Here is a 12,108-nt window from a genome sequence, read left to right on the forward strand (position 1 = left end):
CTCTCTCTCATTAATTGACCATCTAAAAGTATGCGAGATAGCTGACATTGCATTGTACTACTGAGGACTTTTCAAATGCCTAGTATTGTTGGATTAGATGAAGATGCTCTCTATTTTGAATGGAATGTTCAACAGTGGTTCTATCGTGTGTTCAGGTGAAAACAAAAAATTCCATTTGAAGAAAGCGAGGAGTTCTGGTGCTCTGGCTAATAGTCCTTTCTCGGTTATTAAAGCAGACATAATTATTTGTGATACTTCAGACATAACATGTATATAATACGCTTCGTTATCCTGAAGAGGTGAAGTGGGGGTGGGGTTGGGGATGGCATGATAGCACAGTTGTTACTGTAGCGTAATACAGTGCCAGTGACCCATGTGCAAGTCTGCTGCTGTTTGTAAGGAGTCTATACGTTCTTCACTATGACTGTGTGTGTTTCTCCTGGCACTCCGGTATCCTCCCACCTTACAATGACGTTTGGGTTAACAGGTTATTTGGTCACATGGGTATAATTGGATGGCATGGACTTGTTGGTCCAGAAGGGCCTGTTACTGTGCTGTATCTCTAAAATAAAACATAATATTTTACTCAGTGGTCCCCCTACTGTGGGACATTAGAGACAGGAGCGGAATTAGGCCATTTGGCTCATCGAGTGAGGTCATCTATATTGGTCGGGGTTAGCTATGGATATTGTGTCATGGCTGTCTTGGAACAAGCCGAGGCAGTACAATTTGGAATGCAAGCTGTTGCATCTTATCTCCTGACCTTCCCATCACCTCTCTCTGGTGCTTCTCTCCCCTCTTCTTCCCATGGCCTTCTGTCCTCTCCTATTAAATATCTCTTTCTCCAGCCCTCTGTCTCTTTCACCAATCAACTTCCCAGCTCTTTACTTCATCCCTCCTCCTCCTGGTTTCTCCTATCACCTTGTGCTTCTTCTTCCCCTCCCCGGCCTACTAACTCTGACTCCTTTTTTCTTCAGTCCTTATGAAGGGTCTTGGCCCGAAACATCAACTATATTCTTTTCCATAAATGTTGTCTGGCCTGCTGAGTTCCTCCAGAATTTTATGTGTGTTGCTTGGATTTCCAGCGTCTGCAGATTTTCTTTTGTTCATAATTCTGTCATCCAGACTATTAACATACAATGTGTAAAGTACCAGACCCAGCGCCGACTCCACAGAACACCAGTAGTCATCAGCAGCCAACCAGAAAAGGACTCCTTTATTCCCATTCTTTGCCTTTTGCCAGTCAGCTAATCTAGTATCCTGCCTGTAATACTGTGGGCTCTTGTTTAGCATCCTCATGCTGCACTTTATCAAAGGCCTTCTGAAAATCCAAGTAAACAACATCTACTCCCTCTCCTTTGTCTATCGTACCCATATTTCCTCAAAGAATTCCAATTGATTTGTCAGGCAAATATTTTCTTTAATGAAACCAATCTGGCTTTGACCTATTTTATCATGTGCCTCTATGTACCCTGAAACCTCATCCTTAATAATGGAATCTCAACTTGCCAACCACTGAAGTCAGACTAACTGTTCTATAATTTACTGTGCCTCCCTACTTAAAGAGTGGAGTGACATTTCAAAATTTCCAGTCCTCCAGAACCAGTCCAGAATCTAGTGATTCTTGAAATATTAATACTAGTATTTCCCCAATTTCTTCAGCTATCTCTTTCATACCTTAGGGTGTAGTCTGTTAGATCCAAGTGACTTACCTATTTTCAGGCCTTTTAGCTTCCTAAGCACTTCTCCTAAGTAATAAGGATTACACTCACTTGTGCCCCTTGACATGATCAAATTTCTGGCTGAAGACTGAAGCAAAATACTCATTAAGTTCATCCGCCATTTCTTTGTTCTCCATTATAGCGTTATTTCACAATGGTCCTATGTCCACTCTTGCCTGTCTTCTGCTCCTTACGTACCTGAAAAAAACTTTTGGTATTATCATTTATATTGTTGGCTTGTTTACTTTCATATTTGATCTTACCTCTCCTTATTGCTTTTTTAATTGCCTTCTGTTGGTTTTTAAAAGCTTCTCTATCCTCTAGCTTTGCACCATTTTTGCTATATTGTATGCCCTCTCATTTCCTTTTCTGCTGTCTTTGACTTCCCTTGTCAGCCACGATCGCCTCATATATCCTATAGAATGCTGCTGCTTCAGGATGAACTGATCCTGTGTCTTCTGAGTTATTCCCGAAACTCCAGCCAATGCTACTCTTCCCACTAGTGTCCACTTTTAATGCCCAAAAATAGACATTATTTTCCCTGGGTGTATCATCATAACACTCAGTCCTTTCTCTGAAAAAAATCTTCCATCAAGCTCTGCTTTGATGTCTGCTCACTCACTAAATTTTCCCTCTTTCTTCAAAAGCAACTTTAATTTGCCTCTCCTGAGAGAAATTATTTTTTTGTATATTGAGGATCCTTATAGGTAAAGTTTCTTTCTAGCCTTTTGGAAGGGTTATTTTCTAAACAAAATGTTCAAAATATATCTTGCAATTTCTACTGTTCTGACCTTGAAAGTAGGAAACCTGCCAAAGATAACACGATTTCAATAGAGATTATTCCTCACGCAATGTGGATCAACCCACATACCCATAGAAAATATTATTGTTTAGATCTTGCCATCAATGATGACTTGTATTTCGGAGACGTATATTGGATGCGGGTATTTCTAATTTCTAATTATCTTAAAGAATTTAAGCTGTTGGTTTAACCAGGAACAGGTGCAAGCAATAGGCCAATTTTAAAGCCAATTTAATAATAAACAGTTAATTATTTTCTCATGGTTTCTTTCCTCCATTGGTTGCTTTTGCTCATGTGTACATGTCTCATGAAAACTCAAAAAAATTAACTTCTAAAATGAATCAAGTTACCAAAATCTTACAGCTCAAAAGGAACTTGCAAAGAGTGGTTGTTATATGTTAAATAATTGTTTTTCTTGCAGAAGCACAAGCTCATTTTATTTATAGTTGTCTTCAGTTTTAGGAATATTAATATAACCCACACATTTTCTGTAGGCTGATATGTCCTTTGGTGTGATGTAGTGATTGGCATTTATCTTACTGATGAATTTTTATTTGTAACTATTTAGTCAGTTGTGATTCTGCTTGAAATTGAAAAATTGCTAAAATGTGCAAATTCAGGTGTGTCCACTAGCACTCAAACATTACCAGTGAACAGCAATACATGCAATTTTATTCAAAAGTCATTTCCAATTTATTTAAGTACCTTGCAAGGTTGTGGTGTTTGCAATTAATCAGCAATTTTTTTTCATGCATTCTTTCATTATGGTCAATTAACTGGTGAATAAATTTATTTGGATCACATAGGAACACAAAGCCATTTAATAGCCTTCAGAGAGAAGGTGGATGAGCTCAAGGCCTGGTGCCAGGCAAATAACCTGTTCCTTAATGTTAACAAGACAATGGAGATGGCTATCAACTTCAGGAGAACTCATACCACTCACACCCTCCTTTACAATGCTTGCACAACAGTAGAAACTGCAAATGGTTTTGAACTCCTGGGAGTACACATTGCACACCAGCTCTCATCATCCCAAAGCACATCCTACACAGTCACGAAAGCTCATCAACGCCTCTACTTTCTGAGGAGGCGGAGAAGAGTTGGACATTGCACGTCCATACTCATGTCAATTCACAGATGCGGAGTTACATGCTGACAAGCTGCATCATTGCTTGGTATGGAAATTGCTTTGTGATGGACAGGAAGCCTCTGTAACAGGTAGTCAAAACTGCCCAGTGCATTACTGGCACCAGCCTATCTGCCATCAAGAGCATATACACAGAAAAGTGCCAGTAAAGGGCCATTAACATCATAAAGGATCTCACACACCCTGCTCATGGACTGTCCTACACCTTATCAGGGAGGCTATGTAGCATCAACGCCAGGACCACCAGACACAAAAACAGTTACTTTCCCCAAGCAGTAAGACTGATCAATACCTCCATCCAATAACTCCACCACTACATTATTATTTTCTGTCCGTCAACTTAGGTACAGCCTAGCATCACTTATGGACATACATTCAATCTACATATAGAAGCTATCTTAATTATTTATATTTTTTCATTTTTAGAATATTTATTGTGTTCTTTATCTTTTGTGCAGCATTGGATCTAGAGTAACAATTAATTTCATTCCCTTTACTCTTGTGTATAGGAAATGGCATTAAGTAATCTTGAAAGTTATTGCCCGCTTCAGGCATACTAATCCTTGTAGTATGCTGCCCCCTACTGACTTTTTGTGATATTCTCTTTCATTCTGTTCATTTTCCGCTTTAAATTGAATCTCCATTTCCAGTCTGCTCTCCTTGTATTTGAATTTGTATTTCTATTACCATAAATATTTCAGGATTATCTTCTTTATTTGTCTTCATTGATGTAACATCTACTCTCCTTCAGATTCAGATTTAGATGTATTTATCACACGTGCATCAAAACATACAGTGAAATGTGTGGTCTGCGTTAACAGCCAACACACATAGGATGTGCTGGGGGCAGCTGCAAGTCTTGCTGCATGTTCCAGTGCCAACATAGCATGCTCACCATGCTCAGCAGAACAAGCCCTGTTCCTGCCTTCTAGACAAGGGTGTAAACTTTTAAAAGGTGTAAAAGTGGAGGATTTCCTAAAAAATTACTCACAGGTTAAGTCAGTAGTAAGGAAGGCAAATGAAGTGTTAGCATACATTTTGAGAGGATTTGAATATAAAATCATGAAGATGTAGTGCTATGGCTTAATAAGACCACATTGGGAGTATTGTGAGCAGTTTTAGGCCTCAGCATCAGAGACCCAGGCTTAATCCTGTTTGAGTAGGGTTTGTACATTCTCCCTGTTATCGATTGGGTTTCCTCTGGACGGTTCGATTTTCCTCTCAGATCCCATAGGTACGTGGATTGATAAGTTACTTCCAGCATGTAGGTGAATGGCAGAATCTCTAAAAGAGTTGATGAGAATGTGAGGAGAAATATGGAAAAAAAAGAGATTAACATAAATAACAACATTGAAAAGCAGTTTGTTCTATTTCTAAGTTCAGTGAAAGTTAATATACAACTTCAAAGATATCACCTTGTGCTTGTTGCATAGTGATAGATGCATAGAAATTGGATCAATAGTGATTGCAAAGTAGAGCAATCTGACTTGCTGTGACCAGTGGAAAGCAAGTTCTGAGCATCAGGTTGATTATCACTGGCATATATCATGAAATTTGTTATTTTGGCACATAGTCCAGTGCAATACTTTAAAATTACTAAATTAAAAAAATTACATTAAAATAGATAAATCATGCAAACAAGGATAGTGTTCATGTCTTCATGGGCAGTTCAGAAATTTGATGACAGATTCCAAAAACATTAAGTGTGTGTCTGACAGAGCTGGCTAAGTCTACTGCAGCCCCTTGTGAACCTGTGCTTTGGAGCATTCATACCAGGCAGTGAGCAACCAGTCAGAATGTTCCCCATGGCACAAATGTGTGAGTGTAAGGTGGTCATTGTTACATCACTCAATTTGCTGATATCTGTCTCGTTCCTATTATATGCTTTCATCGCTATCTGTGATTCTGCCAGCAACTATGGTGCTGTCATCAGCAAATATATAGATACCATTTGAGTGATGCCTTGCCACTCGTAGAGAGAGTAGAACAGTGGGTTAAGCTTGAGGTATGCCTGTTTTAGTTGTCAGCTAGAACATGCCTTGTATTATCTTCACTGTCAATGCAATGAATTTAAGTTGTATCTTTAGCATTTTCATATGTTTACACTCTTAAATGGACATGGTAGGTTTTTAAAAAGTGTTAATTACTAATGTGGAGACAGTAATGATCTTAAAAAATTGTTTTCCTACATGACTTTTATAATAAAGTGTTGTAGCGGACTAACAATGCTCTTTTAAATATTTTCCCTTAAATGTCCTTCAGTTTTGCGTATTGCTTTTTGGAATTAAGCATGTCTAACATATTTAAAATTAAGTGTTTATTATTTAAGTTAAACTAAAATTACTAACGTGAGATCATTTTAGTATTTAAATATTAAATCCTTCTAGCGTAGTTAAAACAGAATCGGCATGGTTAATAACTCTTGCTTCCAAGTAAATTAATATTTTTAAATTTCACAGGCAGCTTGTGATTTGCTTCGAAGAATAATCCGTATTTTGTACTTGAGTAAACGACTGCAAGGCCAACTGCAGGGAGGCAGCAGGGAGATTACTAAAGCTGCACAAAGTCTCAATGAATTGGGTGAGTGAATAAATCTTATGATGTTTCTTTCCTATGTGATGTGATATATTTTGTACCATAATGCAATCTGTTTCATGGAGACTTTATTGTTCTATTTTGAGCAGTAACTTAATTCATTTTCATAGACATATCAGTTTCTGTACATTAAGTGGGGAAAGGAAGATTTTTAAAATTTGTATCTGGAAGTAGTAATGTGTAGATTTTAAAGTATTGCTATATTAATGTATTACATAGCAACAAGCCTTATCTTTCAGCTCTTAGGCTTTTGGCTATATGTGCTCCTTTCTGGAACTGAAACTTTTAAGCGCTTTGATGAAAGGCTCCTCTTGACTTTCTTAGAAGTCATAGTTTGGACTTTCTTTTGAGATGGTTTTACTTTTTTTACAAAGGAAACATTTGTGACAGATGTAGCAAAATAACATTATGCCAAATAACCAGTTGTGCCATTTTTGTAAGTAGGTTTTGTTCTGAATGAAATATAATCTAAAAGCAATGACTGATTGCAGTTTCCATATAGTATATTTGTACATGGTTGATAATGGAGTTAGAAAATCATTCTACATGATACAGTCTCTTCATCCTGTCAAGTCCACTCTTGACTACCAGCACTTGATATGTTCCATTCTACATTAATCCTGTGTTTTTTATTCTTATCATCTTCCTCCAGATTCTACCACTTGCCCAAAAACTAGGGGCAATTTACAAAACCAAATAACCAATCTAAATACTAGAGCAAAGTACTTATAGCTGCGGATTATTGTTGGTTAAATTTTATCCTTTTCTCTCAGATTCCATCTGTGGATGTTTTTAAAATGGAAATTCCATTAAGTTGTGAACTGTAAAATAGATAAGAAATATCAAATCCCTATTTAGCCACTTCAGCTCTCCATCTGCAGAGAGATATTGTAATGTTCCAGCACATTGATAATATTTAAACCCCCCGACACTTATTGTATCATGCCCCTGCTTAGCAAAGACCACAAAAATGACTAAGTAGATGATCACCAGAGCAAAGCTGTTTATGAAATGTCCAATTATCAAGTGTGGAAGGTGGACAGGGAGAACTTGTTCATGAGTTACTAAAGTTCGAGCAATTAGGAAGGCAAAGGGTATGCTGGCCTTTATTACAAGAGGTTTGGGTAAAAATTGCTTTTTGGGGTCCTGCTGTGGTCTAGAGCAATGTATACAGGATCAGCTTCTAGCCCAAGAAAAGACCTAAATGGAATGGAAAGAGTGCAATATAGGTTTTTACCAGGGTGATCATATGGTGGTGCATTTGTTGTTTGAGGAGAGATTAAGCAGACTGGGCCAATACTCTAGGAGAATAGAGAAAAATCTTGCATCATCTTAGTAAAATGCAAAATTCTTTGGTTGCTTGATGGGGTAGTTATGGAGTTGATTTCTCTGCTGGCTGTGATGCGCAAAATTAACTTATCTGTTCAGCACTTTGGAACTAAGATGAGAAAAAATTAATTCTTCACTCAGACGATAGTGTATTTTGGAATCTTCCACACAAGAGAGCCATCTTGGCTCAATGGCCAAGTACACAAAAGATTTATCAATAGAATTTTGGATATTGAAAGAATCCAGGTATTTGGGGTCAGTGAGAGAATGTAAAGTTGCTTAATAGATCAGATACGGAAGCCAAATGGCCTGCTGCTGCTTTTATGACCAATTAAGCAATAAAATCTCAAATTATGGATCAGTAGTAGAGAATGATAGTCAGTGGATGAAGCTTTCCAGTCCATTATCAAACAGAAACCTTAATTTTGTGGCATTATCCCTCGAAATGAACTAATCCTATGTAACTGATACTTGGAATTTCACAAATTCTTATCACATGTGTTTTATTGTGTCTATAAATTATGATTTTAGTCATGTATGAGTGAACAGAAAATTTATTGTCTTGACTCCCAAATGTTGCCTCCTTATGATATATATTTTAATAAACTGTATACCAATAAAGAGAGAGAAATGCATATCTTAACTCTCATAAGCACTGATCAGACAGGTGAAGGACCAGATTAACATTTTTTTTACTGATTGCAAAGTCCAATTTATTTATTTGATAAGTATTGCTAATTTGGTTGAACTACATTATCTATAGCCGTCTTCTCCCCCCCCCCCCCCCCGCTTCCTATTTCTTATGAATTACATCAAAATAATCTTAGGTGAAATCTAGATTTAAAAAATCAAAGCAAATGGGATTGTGGGAAGTTTTAATTTGTAAATATACTTGTAATATAGTATTTATTTTTTTGGATCATTATAATATCATCACAAAATAGTTATTATGAAGAAAAGACTAATGTCATTGTATGTTGTCATTTTAGCTATCAACAGAAATCAAATATCTTGCAAGCCAACTTTGTTACTAAAGAATGTTGGCCAAGATATTGGGAGAACTACCAGTTTTTCTTTGGACTGTGCAGTATTTCATATTTCTTGAATAGACAGATGCAATTGTATTTCAGTGACTCAATTGGATTTTTTCCCCACAGTGTGATAAGATAGTCTCTTGACCCCTCAATCTACCTTGTTATGACTTTATACCTTATTGTTTCCCTGCACAGTAACACCAGAACTGTAACATTTTATTCTGATTTTTGTTATTTTTTTTCCCTTGTACTATTTCAGTGTACTGTTGTAATGAATTGATTTGTTTCAATAGTATGCGAGACCAGTTTTTCACTGTACCTCAGTACATGTGATGATAATAAACCTATTTACCAATTTACACTTTAGATTGAGGTAACTACCTGTATTGAACTCATAAGTGAAGTGTATAGAATCGCTATTGCACCGGCTTGGTTTACATTTTAGATCCGAATAAATTTTGTAGTTGGTCCCTTTCAAAGCAGTGACGGTTGTTATGAGTAATGCCATTTTTGATATTTATCCCAAGTGATATAATCCAAAGCAGCTCTTTACTTTTATTTGCTGAATTTTGAAAGCTATGGGAAAATTGGATGCTTCAATAGTAACATTTCAAATTAGGAGTGAATCTCTCTCCTCACTCTTTATGGAAAATACTCTATTTAGTTGATATGATTTTTTGGCCATGTTCTCAAACAATGAGTAATAAGTAGCATAACCTTCACAGCTTCTCAGAAGAAAACCATTCCATTAAATTTGAGAGATTATCTAATGATTAACTTATTTTTCTCCCCACTGATGAACATTATTGCTAGCGCTTCCTTTCTTATTTCAGGTTAGTGACATTCTGTATGGATTGCTTTGCTTTTAATAGTCATTCTCCAGAGAGCTGTAGAGACGGGGGGGGGGGGGGGTGGGTCACTGAATATATTCAGGCTGGAGTTTGACATACTTGAATAAGAAAGGAGTTAATGGACATGGAAGAAGAACTTGGAAATCTGTGTTGAGACAAAATTGCTCCCACTATGATCATATTGAATAGCCAAGCAGAATTGAGGAGCAGATTGGCTTACTCCTGTTTCTCATATTCAAAGTTCAAAATTCAAAGTCATTTTTTTATCCAAGTGTGTATATTTCTGTATTTCTGGTTGATAAAGCTTTATAAACACTCTGGATCTTGCATTAAATTATTAATTTATTAGAGGTCATGTATGATTTTGTTTCTCAATACACCGTGCAAGTCCTAAAGGGAATTCATGAGTGAGGCAGTACCTGTTGACCTTAGTGTTAAATCTCAGATTTTATGGTTCAAATATGAGTTCTGCTAGGATCACTACTGTATTGATAAAAAGTACCTTGGAGTTCACCCATTATATATACAAATTAGTACATTGGGAATTGTGTTGTGCTTGGTAAGAATTCATTGCATGCATGATGGTTTTTAAAATCAAGCCTAAGCCAAGCCTTGCCCAGTGTCTGTACTGTGTCTGTAATGCTAATACGGAGCTCCCAGTTGCCAGCCACTTTAATTCCTCTTTCTACTCCCATGCTGACCTATATGTCCTTGCCCTCTTCCATTGCTAGGGCAAGACAATACACATGAAAGTATGAACATTAAATGCTTCAGCTTCAGGTAATCTTTCACTCTATCACATTCTCTCCCCTTCTGGTCTTTCCAGGTCCTCTCAAGTAACCCCGCTTTTCAAGTCCTCTCCAATAACTGATCTCCTTTCCCCCCCACCCTCAAGTCCCCAATGAATCAGCTTCTTTCCCCTTCCCCACCTATTCCATCTGTTACATCATCCACACATCCCTCTCGCTTGGTCTCCTGTCCCCTTTCTATCTCTGTACTAATATACCGACCACCCTTCCTTAGTTGTTTCCTCTCTTCGCCCTTTCTTCTTAAGATTCCATAATCTGAAGCCTTCCATTTATCAATTGTAGCCTCTGTTGATCTCTCCAACCTTCCCTCCCCCACCTGACTCCATGTCAATCAACCTTAGTTTTGGTCTGCATAGAATGTGTATTTTCTCCCTGTGGACATATGGATGGAAACTGAGCATTTTAGATTTTCTCCCATGCCCCAAGAATGTTTAATGGCTCTTGTAAATATCGCCAGTGTAGTTGGATGTTAGGAAAATCAAGTGGTGTTAATGGCCAAAGAGTTTAGAAGGAAATAGTGGGGGAAGAGTATTGATGTTCTAGCTGTTACAGGCCTTGTCCTCTATCATAAGGGAATAAGAACCATGCATTAAGAGAACAAGTTAGCCCATCAACAGGAGGTCTGCGTAATATGTTGATTATCACATGGCATGAACTAGCTTGCCTTTCTTTTCTCGTTTCCAGCAGGATGTAGATCGTTGGAGGTGTGGGTGGAGAAATAGGTGGGGTGTAATCCAGGCAAGTGTGCCTGTTGCACTTTGGAGGTCAAATGTAAAAAGAAAGTATGCAATAAATGGCAGGACCCTTTGGAACATTGTTGCAAAAAGAGATCTTGGTTGCAAGCTCTCTGGAAGTGGCTACATTTCACTAGAATGATACAGAAGGAATATGACAGACTTGCGTTTATCAGTCGCGTGCTGAGGAGAAAAGTCAGGAAGTAATGTTGCAGCTAAATAAAACTTTGGTTAGGTTGTATTTGGAGTCTTGTGTACATTTTTAGTTGCTACATTTCAGTAAGGATGTCGAGGTTTTGAGAATGTACAGAAGATACTCACCGGGATGTTGGCTGAATTAAACAATATTATCCATAAGCAGATTGGACAAACTTGGATTGTTTTCTCTTAGAGTATTGGAGGCTGAAGCAAGACCTGATAGAAGTTCATAAAATTTATGATGGCATAAATCTTTTTCCCTGAATAGAAATGTCATATCCTAGATGGCATAGCTTTAAGGTAAGAGGGGGAAGTTTAGGGAGATATTGGAGGCAAATTACTTGTATAAAGAGTTGCTAGAGGGCATGATGGAGGCAGATACATTAGTGACTTTTTTTTAGAGAAATTTAAGCAGGCACGTGAACATGCAAGGAATGGAAGGATATGGATCAGGGGCAGGCAGATGGGAATAATTTAATTTGGCCTTATGTTCAGCATAGACGCTGTGGCCTGTTTCAGTGTTGTCCTGCTCCTGTTTTGTAATGTAGGAAACTAATGATAAGGCTTACAGGATCTCTGAGAGAGAACCTCTCTCTCACTCTTTCAGATTTAGCTTTAAATATTTCATATCTTATATGTCTTCCTAATACTTCAAAAGAAGAGCTTACAGTTTATGAAACACATTTACTTGATGTAATAAAACACTACAATCATTTTGTCCAAGTCAAGATTATGTAAACTGTACCAAGAAGTATGATCATTTAATCTGATAAAGGTACACATAATTCAGAATAATTGAGAGCAATTTGCCCTTTGGAAAAAATTATTGTAATCTCTAAATTTCATGCATTAAATATAATGCAGTGGAATGGGATTTCATCTTGTGAG

General features: G+C 37.4%; 1 protein-coding gene across 1 annotated transcript in view; it reads left to right on the forward strand.

The window, feature by feature from the left end:
• cog5 (component of oligomeric golgi complex 5) overlaps window positions 1-12,108 on the forward strand; it is a 117,838-nt gene that overhangs the window by 23,096 nt on the left and 82,634 nt on the right. The window contains exon 6 of the mRNA XM_059987491.1: window positions 6,130-6,250. Coding sequence (XP_059843474.1) covers window positions 6,130-6,250 — 121 coding nt within the window. The remainder of the gene's footprint in view (window positions 1-6,129; window positions 6,251-12,108) is intronic.

The sequence above is a fragment of the Hypanus sabinus genome, chromosome 13, assembly GCF_030144855.1.
Source record: "Hypanus sabinus isolate sHypSab1 chromosome 13, sHypSab1.hap1, whole genome shotgun sequence".
Taxonomy (NCBI): Eukaryota; Metazoa; Chordata; class Chondrichthyes; order Myliobatiformes; family Dasyatidae; genus Hypanus; species Hypanus sabinus.